Source organism: Lissotriton helveticus, chromosome 11, assembly GCF_964261635.1.
Source record: "Lissotriton helveticus chromosome 11, aLisHel1.1, whole genome shotgun sequence".
In the NCBI taxonomy this organism is placed as follows: domain Eukaryota; kingdom Metazoa; phylum Chordata; class Amphibia; order Caudata; family Salamandridae; genus Lissotriton; species Lissotriton helveticus.
In genome coordinates this window covers 109,918,481-109,932,626 of record NC_136072.1, presented here as the reverse complement: position 1 = coordinate 109,932,626, position 14,146 = coordinate 109,918,481, and the positions used below count along the sequence as shown (strand labels likewise).

At 41.8% G+C, this 14,146-nt stretch overlaps 1 protein-coding gene across 3 annotated transcripts in view; it reads right to left on the bottom strand.

Annotated features, from left to right (window-relative positions):
* The window catches only part of PIK3CA (phosphatidylinositol-4,5-bisphosphate 3-kinase catalytic subunit alpha), a 339,084-nt gene that overhangs the window by 44,903 nt on the left and 280,035 nt on the right, over positions 1 to 14,146 (bottom strand). For all 3 annotated transcript variants that reach the window (XM_078665664.1, XM_078665663.1, XM_078665665.1), the window contains exons 14-17: positions 9,042 to 9,148; positions 4,805 to 4,926; positions 3,912 to 3,990; positions 1,024 to 1,194 (exon numbers count right to left, since the gene is read on the bottom strand). In XM_078665664.1, coding sequence (XP_078521790.1) covers positions 1,024 to 1,194; positions 3,912 to 3,990; positions 4,805 to 4,926; positions 9,042 to 9,148 — 479 coding nt within the window. The remainder of the gene's footprint in view (positions 1 to 1,023; positions 1,195 to 3,911; positions 3,991 to 4,804; positions 4,927 to 9,041; positions 9,149 to 14,146) is intronic.

Genomic DNA, 14,146 nt, shown 5'->3' with positions numbered 1-14,146 from the left:
TTAGAAAGTTCTTGAGTGTCTTTTTGGGCCCCAGTATCCGCTGTTGGGCCTGGTTCATCACTCGAGTCGTCATCGACGGCTCCGATGGGAGACACGTCGTCCCTTACCTCTTTGACGTTTTCTTCTTCATCGACGCGTTCTTCGTCGTCTTCGTAGTAGGTGGAGTCGTGCTCCGAGCCTGGATCTGACGCCTGTTCCGGATCCTCGGTCTCCACGACCTCCTCGTCGTCTTCATCGAAGATATTTACTGGGTCGGGCGCTGGCTTCGTCATCGTTTGTCTCGCTGCGTGTCGGAGCCTAAGCGTCTTCTTCGACCGGAACCGAGCACAAGCTAGACAGTTGTCCTCGTTGTAGTCTGGTGATAAGCACTTGTTGCACACCGGGTGTACGTCGATGTGCGGGTATTTAGAGTTACAAAGGGGGCATCGCTTGAACGGGCTTCGTTCCATTGACTATAGGGCCTTTGGTGTCGAAAATGCCACGCGGCACTCTTAGATGTCCTGTTTCGAAAGAACTGGAACAAGAACTTCGGCACCGATCGAAAGAACAATACCGACGACCCAGAAGGCCTTTTGGCCTTGAAGAAAAAGTTTCCGAACTTGAGTAAAGAAAGTACATCCAAACCCAATGGCGGAAAAAAACAATCTGAGGATGGACAGGATGCCCATGCGCACTGTAGTCCAGGGGATGAGCCACCTATCTGTTGTCCTGGAAGAGTCTTCGAAGTATCAAGAATGTGCAATCATCCGGACCCAACACTAGGCGGCGATCTATGCATAAGATGTGAATTAAGCAGCCCACATGCCTCGAACACATTTTTTCTTTTACATTTTTTATAAAGACATGTACAACCCTTCGAGTTCTAATCATTAATAATATCGAAATCCTAAATGCATGAGGACTTTGGCATTCATCAAAGAAACAACTGAATATATGAACACTCCCAGCAAAAATCTGTATCTTTAAGACAAATACATACTCCTAAAAACACAAGCTAAAATTTAAAATTAAGGCAACACTTACATCTCCCCTTTATTCTTGTCTTTCAGCCACTGATGCAATGTATGGCTGTTGAACTGCAAGGCACCTTTCAGGCCTCCTTTGCATTGAATCTGCATGATTGTATGTGAGTTTCTCACAACCTCAATCAGTCCGACACAGTCTCCAATGGATAAGCAGCCATAAGGCAACATTCTAGACAAGAAAAGCAAGCCTGATTACACATGGTTAATTTCCAGAGGCCAGATGGTGCTCTAAGTTACATCACACCAATGCTTCAGTACTTTCCTTTATGCTTGCATACTACGAGCCACTGTTCTGGACACATAGCTTGTTAAATGTTAAATATGAAGAACAATGTATTGGTCACATCTTTTCATGGGGTACATAGAGCAATTTCTAGAAGTGATAATGACGTTGGCAAGAACCTGTGAGGAAACAGACAGGATCAGAGTGAACAGACATGAAGAAAGAAAATGAACGGCCCGGAGTAATGTTTCTTGCTCATATCAATAATTGGTATCATGAGATGAGCCTCAAGATTGTGGTTTTGAATGTTATAGAACTATGGGGCCGCCACAGATGGCAGAAACAAGTCCTGGATGCAGAGGAGCATGATTATGCTATCTCGTACATGATATGCAACAGGCACACACACACTTAGTTCTTGTGAAACAATAACTGAGAAAATAATGCCACACTGAAAGGCAGATGACACAGCAACCAGAATTAACAGACTGACTGTAATCCCCACTCCTGACTTGTAGCTCAACTTAAAAATACAAAGAAGCTAAGGAAACTATGACTAGACAAGGCAGCATCTGCATATTAGTGATAGAAGGAGAGTCAAGACAAATAAGGAAGCAACATCTGTGTGTATACAAACTGACAAAAAAAGTGACATTACCTCCAACCCACAACCGGTCTAAAACCAAACAGCATACACAGTCTCTCTCTTGCTACTCAGCTTGTACGCCATCTTTGGTACAACAGAGCATTTCAGCTTCTTGCATCTTCCCGTGAGGAAGACTAAAGACCAGGATGCCTCACATTTCTATTTTTGTAGCTTGTATGGTACAAGTGTCAGAAAACTTGCATCACAAACCTCACAGCACCACTCAAATACACCTTGTACAGTCTAGTCCACATCCCAACACACCAGGGCACTCATGCATAGTGATGCCAAACAGGCCAACATGTTATTCATCCCATCACACAGCAAGGACACTGCACTTCACTCAGATTGATGCTCACACTGCCATCATGCAACACTGCAGACCTAATGGACCTCATCTCAATCACAGCACACAACTTGAGAATAATTGTATAAGAGATTTGGTTTTCCCCACAAACATTCTTGATGTTCTGGTTCTCCATGACTACTGCCTCCAGCACACTGACAGGCTGAATAGAATGAGAGATGGTGTCCAAGATGTTCACCTGGCACCGTGTACATTCACATTTCAGCAACAGGTGGCCTTAAAGTTCTCTGAACTCCACTTCTGCCTCTACCCAGTGTCTGCAAGACATACCATCAACTTCCATTTGATGTATAAGCAATCTTAACCAAACCCATGCTTCATCTTCAAGATGTCCAAGCAAATTACAGCAGCATTAACCAGCTATTTCAACAACTTCTTCAGCAACTTTAGAATCCGGGGTGACACACTGACCAAGACTATGACAGATGTATTCTCAAGCTGCTGGAAACTGCAAACATCTGTCATGTTCCTAACGCACAGAAAAGGCGTGATGGGTCAATATCTGAGTTTGACTCATCTAACCATGTCAGTTCTTTTAGACAATCACCCTTGTAATTTATCCAAACTATATCATAAGTCTCAGTACGCAATCCCGAGAATCATACAGGATCAGGATTGGCAAAGTGAACCCTCCTGACACGCTTGAAACATTTATTAGCGAATACCCCCAACGGACACCCCCTCTACGGGGTTCTCGCATACCCCTCACCGCATACGTTATGTTTGTTTGTTCTTTTTTTTGTGTTAAAAATCTACCATTAAGCTGCGTTTGTGCAAGCCATAAAGGATGCATCACAGCTTACAGAAAGAGCTAGGCTACAAATCTTTAAAGGGTCTCACTATTACACTTGTACTACAAGGTGCAGAACCTGATTCCTGCCATACGTTGTATGTTTCATTCTGAGAACATATGAAATGAATGCAAAAGAAAAGCATGCGCTAATGGTAGAAAAGCTGACATGGTTTTATGGTTAAAATACATGGAAGTTTACATCGCCTAAGGGTTCACTCCTTTCTGTAAAAAGCCTTAAGTTGGCATCAAGGCATTTTTCTCACTCTATAACAAGGACGATCTTTGTTCCAAGGAAGAATTGTTGAAGTAGTCTACCACACAAGACACTGAAATTATTCTATTCAAAGTGGGCGTCGTTATTGCCAACAAAGGTCTTGCATACATCATACTGATATCCCAAAGAACAAAAAAATGTTTTACAATATTAATCATGTTGTCACCATAGAAATCGTAACATCTGAAAGAGTGAGTCATTAACAGAAACGATGAGACAGGCAACTAGCAGAAAAATATGCCATGGTAGGAATAGCAGGTATCAAACAAATAAATCCTAGACAAAAAATTGAGTCCTCAAAAAAAGATTGGACAGGAAAAATGTTGATGGAGAAATAAGTATATGAAGGAGGAAGAGAAACAAATGGCAAGGTTAGACACAGATCATCCTGAAATTTGTTTAAAAAAATAAATATATATCCTCAAAATTTTGGTTGGTTATGCACCTAACAGCATTTAAAAGTAAATATGTTGAGAAAGCCAATAAATAAAAGAACTGAAGTTAAGTTAGGCAATGTGATGTCAGTATACATTAAATTTAAAGAGTTGTGTATTAATAAAGATTAAAAAAAAGTATTACTCACCGAAGGTCAAGACCCTGATTTTGCCAAATATTTTCCATAATTCGTATGATTTGAAGCGTTAGCATATCCTGCCTTAAATCTAAAACATGAAAGCAGTTAGCTCCACGTATAAAAGAGTCAAACTGTCACACTGAGAAAATAACTACACATGGGGTACCAACACAAGTATTTTTATCAAATATTACATGCCAACTTTTGGCAGGTCAATAATTATCTGTTCATGGTCAGCGTTGGAAAAAAAATAAATCAAAAGGGGACATAACCTGTCCAGAATTAGCCAATAAGAAGGAACGTCTTTGTTGGGTCTCCCTTTTGGAACATTTACTAGACATACCATTATGTCTTTGATGCTCTGAGTACAAAGCTATCAAAAGGAAATTAGGTCATACCTTCACTGGAATCCTAAAAGGGGCTCTAGGTCAATGTATCAAAAACAGTCTCATTAGGATCCTAAGGTACCCTGCACAGCATCGGCAAGAAGGTATAGTCGACTGGATTATTCTCAAATCTATTTCTTGGGCTATTACTCTGAGTCCGGACTCTATGCGCCAGATGCTTGGACAGTGAAATGGTGCCGAGTAAAATGCCCACTCAGATATCAGGGTCTGAAAATCAAGCCTGACTGGTGCATGACATTTTAAACCACTAGGTGGAGAGTGTAGCTGAATTAAATCAATAACTTGATGTACAAGTTGCTACAGTACTGCTGGAACATAAAACTGTGCTTTATAGTCAAATAATACAGAAGTATTGGTGCAGTACTATTGGCTATTTGAACTAGAACATGGTTTCTCCGTTTGATAATATTTACAACATTACTGTGTAGTTAGTTTTTAAACAATAGGGACACAAAAAAGATTAGAAGCACATTTTTTAAGTTAGCATTTTCTCACCATCGCCATTCTTGAAAATAATTTCATTATTCTGAAACAATAACTCAGACATGATGTCAGGATTTTCCCAGTTCAGCCAGAGTGGTCTTTTCGCAGAGGACATAATCCTGCATTCCTCAAGCCTACAGAAAAATGATGAACACTTAAAGTAAACATGAGAAAGTCCCAATAGAGAAAATTCAGTAGCAGTAAAAAATAAAGTAATCGAGTTCATATTTCACTATGAAGAAGTTACCATACACACATGTAAACAGAATTTTTAAATGGATTTCAATACTTGCCCAACACTGTTTCTAAGTACTCAATTTTTTAGCAGAGATGATAAGATCTTGCCCAAAAATGCACAACTCAGTCAATTCTAAAAGCTGAGATCAGGATTCATGATATACTGGTACCACAGTTGACAACTACACCATTTAAATCACATAACTTTGCACTTCATCAATATAAATCACAACGCATTTTGCACACACAACACTCAAACAATATCCCGTCTCTTAACATAAGCTGCATTATTGAAGCTGAAATAAATAATAAATATCAACAGTAGCAGAAGGCCTGGCATTTGCTTAGCGTTGGCACCGCAAGATTAATAAAATAGGGACACACTTAGCAGATACTTTGGTAAATGCAGACAAAGGACATCAAATCTACGGGCAACCACATCCAGATGTTGATGTACACAACTAACAAGGGAGATTTCCAAAAAGAAGTTGAGCCATCTCCAGTGAGTGAATACAGTGAGTCACTGACAGGAGATGGCACAACTTCTTTCAGGAATCCACTGGCCAACTCCACTAATCCAAGTAGATGGGATGCAGCAGAGAGAAATTTGAATGTGGAGCAACATCTTGACAGGTTTACCTCTCCCTGCCTAATAAGGCAAACCACTCAGAATACCAATGCTTGGCAGTGCAGAGTGACTATGTCCCGGATGCTGCCGGGGTATAAATTACGCCCAAAATGTGCACTTATGCAGGCAGCAGCTCTCGTGGCCCATTAGGAAGAAAGCGAAATTCAAGCAGCACAAGTCTCCCACAGCAGCAATGCATGTCAGCCAGTTTGGGTTTTGAATATCAATTACAGAAGGGTCACATTCTAGTACGGTCTCTTAAAATATGGCCTGGAAGTTTGGCTGGACTGTTCCTATTGGAGTAGAGTCAAAATTGATTTGTATAAAGCTGGGTACAGACTGAGGAGGCATGTGTGCAAAATAAGGATGGACTGGGATTCTGCCTGAGTAATTACATGTGGCTGAGATTAATTCAAGTATCTAATCCATCATATATTTGTGTACCTCTTTGCGACAGGTATGTCCAGATGTGGGTACCACATTTACTGTGCTAATGGAATAAAGCTGCACAGGACTGATGAGTCCCATTCAGGGTGAAACCAGTCTTGGGTTAATTGTGTTCCAGTTCAAGGAGAGTTGGCATGGCAGTTCGGGCTGGACTGTTCCTAATGGAGCCGACTCAAGACTGATTTGCTTACTGCTGGGTTCAACCTAAGGTGGCATGGTGTATAAAGTAACGATGGACTGGGAAGCTGCCTGAGTAATTACCAGTGGCTGAGAGTAATTGAAGCATACAATTCTTCACTTTTTTATATATATAAATATAATTTCAGCGCCCTCTTGACTTGTTGACTATGCAGATGCTTTTCTACTAGCTACTTACTGAAATAACTCTTTGGTCAAAAACAAAGGATTTCTACACAATTTCACTATCTTTAAAAAGATGTAGCTATGTTTCCTTAGTGACACCTACTACAACTATTTTCATGACACATTTAATCTCTACATCATGCACCGGTTCAAAGGGACCATTCTTGAGGGTATCCAGTACCGTGTTTTTCCCAGAAAGCACAGTGAACACTTTCAGAAACAGATTTCATAAAGTCTGATGATCATTCCAGAACCAAAAGTTCTTATTCTCTCACTAACAAAACCTAAAGATGGATGCCAAATTAACCTTCATGGAATTGAGCAGGAAGCTGCATCCACCTGATTTCACAGGCAGGGCAGAAATTAAGGTGGCAAAGCAGAGAACAGGTGCAGTATGCCCAGACGTGGGTCCTGTGCTCAACATGCCACCGGAGTCAAGCTAACCTGGCTGATGAGGGGTGATATCCCAAAACCGGTTCTAGGATGCTTGTTTCCAGTCTGGGGAGGTCCTGGCAGTTTGCGCACGACTGTTCCCATGGGGAGCAGAGTCAAGACTGATTTGCATATGGCTGGGTCCAAACTGGAATGGCATTGTTAGCAAAAAAAACTATGGATTTATGCCCAGATCGCTGTACTGGGGGTGAGTGTTGGATATTGTTCGGCATTACGTCCATCATTTGTTGATATAATTGTGTGCCAATTTTGAGGATGCTTGATAGTCTTTTTCCTACCCCAGTGCAAAGAGGAGGAAAAACGACTTTGGAGTCATACCAACTTCTGTAAGTGTACTAATGTTTCTTACTCTGTATTTACTCTAGTATTCTGTGCACAATCTGCTGTATAAGTAACTTCCACTACTATTTAAAGGTTTGGAAAGTGAAACAACATACGAAATGGTGCATGTCTGATTCATGCAGTGGATCAATCTATTAGACAGTCAGACAGGACTTCTAAAGCACGGCTAATCACCTGTGAGGGTATCCAGGGGCTAAGAACCTGCTGCTTAGGGAGGGCACAGTTGATCAGCCAGGTCTTGAGTCCCTTCCTGAATTCCAACAAAGTGGATGAGAACTGGAGGTGATGGGGGAGGTGATTCCTTGACTTGGCAGTGAGGTAGGAGGAGCAGCATCCTTCACTGTTGCTTAGGCGTATGCGAAGAGTTTGAGTGAGGGAAAGGGAAGTGAAGCGCAGGTAGGGTTGGTGATGGTTCAGTCAGAGGTTGATGTATGCTGGTCTTTGGTTGTGTATGGCTTTCTGGTTGTGTATCGGGGGAGACAGTGGAGCTTCTTGAGGTGGAGGTTGATATGGGCTCGCATTGAGAGGTCGAGGAGGAGTCTGGCTACTGAATTCTGTAACGTTGCCGTCTCTTCAGGAGGTGCGAGAGGATTCCTTCTGCAAGGTGGTTGAGCACATCCAAAATTACATCTTGTAATTTTTCTCTAAAGAATCTGAAATAGTTGGAGATGGGAAAGGCTGGAATAGGTTCTTTATAGTGATGAAGCTTTCCTCCTATATGCTCCCCAGGAATGGAACAAGAGCAATGTTCTTGCAAATATTTACTCATTAAGTCTTAGAGTAAGAAATTCTTTGGTACTCTTTCACGCTATACATTTAAATACCCTGTAGATTTTCTGCCCAGAGTTTAGAGGCTCTACTTCATCTGATAGTTGTCTTGATTTAGGTCTTTGTTGCTGCAGGTCTTTATCAGGAAGTATGCAACTTTCAAAATTAACATCTTTGTCACTTTCATATTAATCTTCTTCGTGATTACCTCCACATTTCTCTGCCTACTAGTTTGCATACAGACCATCAGGTTTTACATTCGGGCCCTGAAGAACTAAACAGTCATGGTCTAGAATATCTTCAATAGTTTCTTGGTGGTGTGGAATTCGTTTCTGGATTTTCATCTTTTTGGACGATTGCTTTGTTGGCAAAGACACGGATTTCGCAGATGTGGCCAGGTCAGTTAGAGCTGGGTTTTTTGGTGATGAAATGGGTAAAGTGCCTGTTTCAAGGGCTTTGCTAAATAGGCTAGGTTATTTCACGATTGAATCCGCTTTCTATGACTTTTTTTGTATGTTGAGTTGTGATAAGACTAGGTTTTGGTCATTTCGCCACTGGACTGCAGGCTCAAGAACAAAATAAACACTTAGAGAGAAACCCAACAAAGACTGCACAAATCTCCTCAGTGGGTACTGAAAAAAAGGTTTTTCTCCCAGTCAAGGAATATTTTCTGGGATATTTCCCTTAGAAACTTAGAAGAAAGAAATGTGGTTAAAGAGACTCCCCAGCCACCTGTTATGTGGTGAGAATTTGAAACTGGCCTTTGGTGTGTGGTGAAACCTAAGCTCACTGGCAGTTATATTGACAGAAACACATTTACATGGAAAGGGTAAAACACTAAAAATAAGCTACTAATGTTAGTGCTGTTATTTTAATTATAGTAAAGCATAACAGGTGGTCAACAGAGAGGAATTGAAATATGCTAATATAATAAAATATTCAATAATGGCGCTCCTCCTGTAAATAAACAGAATCTTTATTTGTATGAACATCTGAGAAAAATATAAATACCTAAGAGTGCCCAGTTGATGTGCAGGATTCAAGGGAGAGATAAATCCTTGCAAAGCATCCATGAAGTCTGGCCGCCTCATTTGTTCAACAAGAAATTTCATCTGGACCTGATACACAGAAGTGCAATGTCAGTTTAAGGCACTAAAACGATAAGTGTTAAAACTTATTCTTGTTTTAAAAAAAGCAAAAAGTGACCACTCACTTCATTTAGACTATTCAGTAAACAGAAATCGCAGGATAAAAAAAATCACAACACAAGTAAATGAGAAGTGCATCTCACTAGCAAACCACAAGAAAGTGAATAATGTGAGGAACTAATCACAGCAAGGTCGCAGGGACTATGTGGGCAGGAGACTGGCTCGAGCAATAAAATCGGTTAATAAAACAGATGAAACCTGAAAGAATTTGCACACAGGAAGAAACCTATGTTGTGTACAAAGCAAAGAATGTAATGAGTAGGAAGGAGACATGCGTTCTTTCTAGAAAGATTTAGAAGGTGGAAAACAGGGCATTGCAAAGAAAAGAACAGACATTTATAATTACACGTCTTCCATTTTAGGGCACCTTTGGAGCTTAGTATGATGAAAACAATAGAACAACGCCTTACAGAACTGCACTACTTCACCTGGTAGTACATATATTTTGATAACCCCTTCATACAACATTTTAGTTTAGAGAATAGGACGCTAAAGTACATGGTGCTTCAGTCTAAACAACGTATACATTACATTCAAAAGGCAATGCGCGTAGAGAATGTGGGAATGTATCAGTGTTTAATTTTAGTACGGTCCCCCCCCTCCCCCCAAGAATGATGGCAAAACAATCTTTCATTACCTACCAATACAACGACCAACTAAAAAAAACCAAAAGGATATATACATACATACACACAAATATATATCCATATATATATATATATCCATATATATATATATATATATCCATATATATATATATATATATATATATATCCATATATATATATATATATATATATATATATCCATATATATATATATATATATATATATGCACAAAACTTGCTCCATTTTACCGGGGGCCTCCAACACTGCAGGGCGGGCTCTCACAAAAAGGAATGGAGAATCCTCTTACTTCAACAAAAGAACGACCAGAGCCCACAGCTTCACCTCCTTTCATGCTGACACTTTATTGGTCTCATATGCGTGGCAGCACCAACAACTCTTTAATACCTCACGTTTCGGCGCCATGCGCCTTGTTCACAGGTGAGTCACATTTAGTGTCCAAGTGGTCTTGTGGTCCGTACTTAAAACCACTGTTCCCAGAATGCATCATTATTCAAATTTTGCAGCGAGGCTCGACATCGTATTCTCTTTTGCATTAGTAGCATTCAATTATTGTCAAAGTCACGTTTTTGTTGCTGTAATACTTCACGATGTTTCAGGGAAATCATTTAAAAGCATAGTGCACTTTGCTGCCACGCAGTGAATACTTGCTTGAAACGAAGGTTTGAAGTCTGCCAGAAAGAGGACAACACCTCCTTCGGATCCCTTTCTCACTGCCATTACCAACTTGCCTTGGAAATCCACTGGCTGGTAAGGTTACGAGCGTGTCATGCCCCCTCCATTTGATGCACAAAACTTGCTCCATTTTACCGGGGGCCTCCAACACTGCAGGGCGGGCTCTCACAAAAAGGAATGGAGAATCCTCTTACTTCAACAAAAGAACGACCAGAGCCCACAGCTTCACCTCCTTTCATGCTGACACTTTATTGGTCTCATATGCGTGGCAGCACCAACAACTCTTTAATACCTCACGTTTCGGCGCCATGCGCCTTGTTCACAGGTGAGTCACATTTAGTGTCCAAGTGGTCTTGTGGTCCGTACTTAAAACCACTGTTCCCAGAATGCATCATTATTCAAATTTTGCAGCGAGGCTCGACATCGTATTCTCTTTTGCATTAGTAGCATTCAATTATTGTCAAAGTCACGTTTTTGTTGCTGTAATACTTCACGATGTTTCAGGGAAATCATTTAAAAGCATAGTGCACTTTGCTGCCACGCAGTGAATACTTGCTTGAAACGAAGGTTTGAAGTCTGCCAGAAAGAGGACAACACCTCCTTCGGATCCCTTTCTCACTGCCATTACCAACTTGCCTTGGAAATCCACTGGCTGGTAAGGTTACGAGCGTGTCATGCCCCCTCCATTTGATGCACAAAACTTGCTCCATTTTACCGGGGGCCTCCAACACTGCAGGGCGGGCTCTCACAAAAAGGAATGGAGAATCCTCTTACTTCAACAAAAGAACGACCAGAGCCCACAGCTTCACCTCCTTTCATGCTGACACTTTATTGGTCTCATATGCGTGGCAGCACCAACAACTCTTTAATACCTCACGTTTCGGCGCCATGCGCCTTGTTCACAGGTGAGTCACATTTAGTGTCCAAGTGGTCTTGTGGTCCGTACTTAAAACCACTGTTCCCAGAATGCATCATTATTCAAATTTTGCAGCGAGGCTCGACATCGTATTCTCTTTTGCATTAGTAGCATTCAATTATTGTCAAAGTCACGTTTTTGTTGCTGTAATACTTCACGATGTTTCAGGGAAATCATTTAAAAGCATAGTGCACTTTGCTGCCACGCAGTGAATACTTGCTTGAAACGAAGGTTTGAAGTCTGCCAGAAAGAGGACAACACCTCCTTCGGATCCCTTTCTCACTGCCATTACCAACTTGCCTTGGAAATCCACTGGCTGGTAAGGTTACGAGCGTGTCATGCCCCCTCCATTTGATGCACAAAACTTGCTCCATTTTACCGGGGGCCTCCAACACTGCAGGGCGGGCTCTCACAAAAAGGAATGGAGAATCCTCTTACTTCAACAAAAGAACGACCAGAGCCCACAGCTTCACCTCCTTTCATGCTGACACTTTATTGGTCTCATATGCGTGGCAGCACCAACAACTCTTTAATACCTCACGTTTCGGCGCCATGCGCCTTGTTCACAGGTGAGTCACATTTAGTGTCCAAGTGGTCTTGTGGTCCGTACTTAAAACCACTGTTCCCAGAATGCATCATTATTCAAATTTTGCAGCGAGGCTCGACATCGTATTCTCTTTTGCATTAGTAGCATTCAATTATTGTCAAAGTCACGTTTTTGTTGCTGTAATACTTCACGATGTTTCAGGGAAATCATTTGAAAGCATAGTGCACTTTGCTGCCACGCAGTGAATACTTGCTTGAAACGAAGGTTTGAAGTCTGCCAGAAAGAGGACAACACCTCCTTCGGATCCCTTTCTCACTGCCATTACCAACTTGCCTTGGAAATCCACTGGCTGGTAAGGTTACGAGCGTGTCATGCCCCCTCCATTTGATGCACAAAACTTGCTCCATTTTACCGGGGGCCTCCAACACTGCAGGGCGGGCTCTCACAAAAAGGAATGGAGAATCCTCTTACTTCAACAAAAGAACGACCTTACCAGCCAGTGGATTTCCAAGGCAAGTTGGTAATGGCAGTGAGAAAGGGATCCGAAGGAGGTGTTGTCCTCTTTCTGGCAGACTTCAAACCTTCGTTTCAAGCAAGTATTCACTGCGTGGCAGCAAAGTGCACTATGCTTTTAAATGATTTCCCTGAAACATCGTGAAGTATTACAGCAACAAAAACGTGACTTTGACAATAATTGAATGCTACTAATGCAAAAGAGAATACGATGTCGAGCCTCGCTGCAAAATTTGAATAATGATGCATTCTGGGAACAGTGGTTTTAAGTACGGACCACAAGACCACTTGGACACTAAATGTGACTCACCTGTGAACAAGGCGCATGGCGCCGAAACGTGAGGTATTAAAGAGTTGTTGGTGCTGCCACGCATATGAGACCAATAAAGTGTCAGCATGAAAGGAGGTGAAGCTGTGGGCTCTGGTCGTTCTTTTGTTGAAGTAAGAGGATTCTCCATTCCTTTTTGTGAGAGCCCGCCCTGCAGTGTTGGAGGCCCCCGGTAAAATGGAGCAAGTTTTGTGCATCAAATGGAGGGGGCATGACACGCTCGTAACCTTACCAGCCAGTGGATTTCCAAGGCAAGTTGGTAATGGCAGTGAGAAAGGGATCCGAAGGAGGTGTTGTCCTCTTTCTGGCAGACTTCAAACCTTCGTTTCAAGCAAGTATTCACTGCGTGGCAGCAAAGTGCACTATGCTTTTAAATGATTTCCCTGAAACATCGTGAAGTATTACAGCAACAAAAACGTGACTTTGACAATAATTGAATGCTACTAATGCAAAAGAGAATACGATGTCGAGCCTCGCTGCAAAATTTGAATAATGATGCATTCTGGGAACAGTGGTTTTAAGTACGGACCACAAGACCACTTGGACACTAAATGTGACTCACCTGTGAACAAGGCGCATGGCGCCGAAACGTGAGGTATTAAAGAGTTGTTGGTGCTGCCACGCATATGAGACCAATAAAGTGTCAGCATGAAAGGAGGTGAAGCTGTGGGCTCTGGTCGTTCTTTTGTTGAAGTAAGAGGATTCTCCATTCCTTTTTGTGAGAGCCCGCCCTGCAGTGTTGGAGGCCCCCGGTAAAATGGAGCAAGTTTTGTGCATCAAATGGAGGGGGCATGACACGCTCGTAACCTTACCAGCCAGTGGATTTCCAAGGCAAGTTGGTAATGGCAGTGAGAAAGGGATCCGAAGGAGGTGTTGTCCTCTTTCTGGCAGACTTCAAACCTTCGTTTCAAGCAAGTATTCACTGCGTGGCAGCAAAGTGCACTATGCTTTTAAATGATTTCCCTGAAACATCGTGAAGTATTACAGCAACAAAAACGTGACTTTGACAATAATTGAATGCTACTAATGCAAAAGAGAATACGATGTCGAGCCTCGCTGCAAAATTTGAATAATGATGCATTCTGGGAACAGTGGTTTTAAGTACGGACCACAAGACCACTTGGACACTAAATGTGACTCACCTGTGAACAAGGCGCATGGCGCCGAAACGTGAGGTATTAAAGAGTTGTTGGTGCTGCCACGCATATGAGACCAATAAAGTGTCAGCATGAAAGGAGGTGAAGCTGTGGGCTCTGGTCGTTCTTTTGTTGAAGTAAGAGGATTCTCCATTCCTTTTTGTGA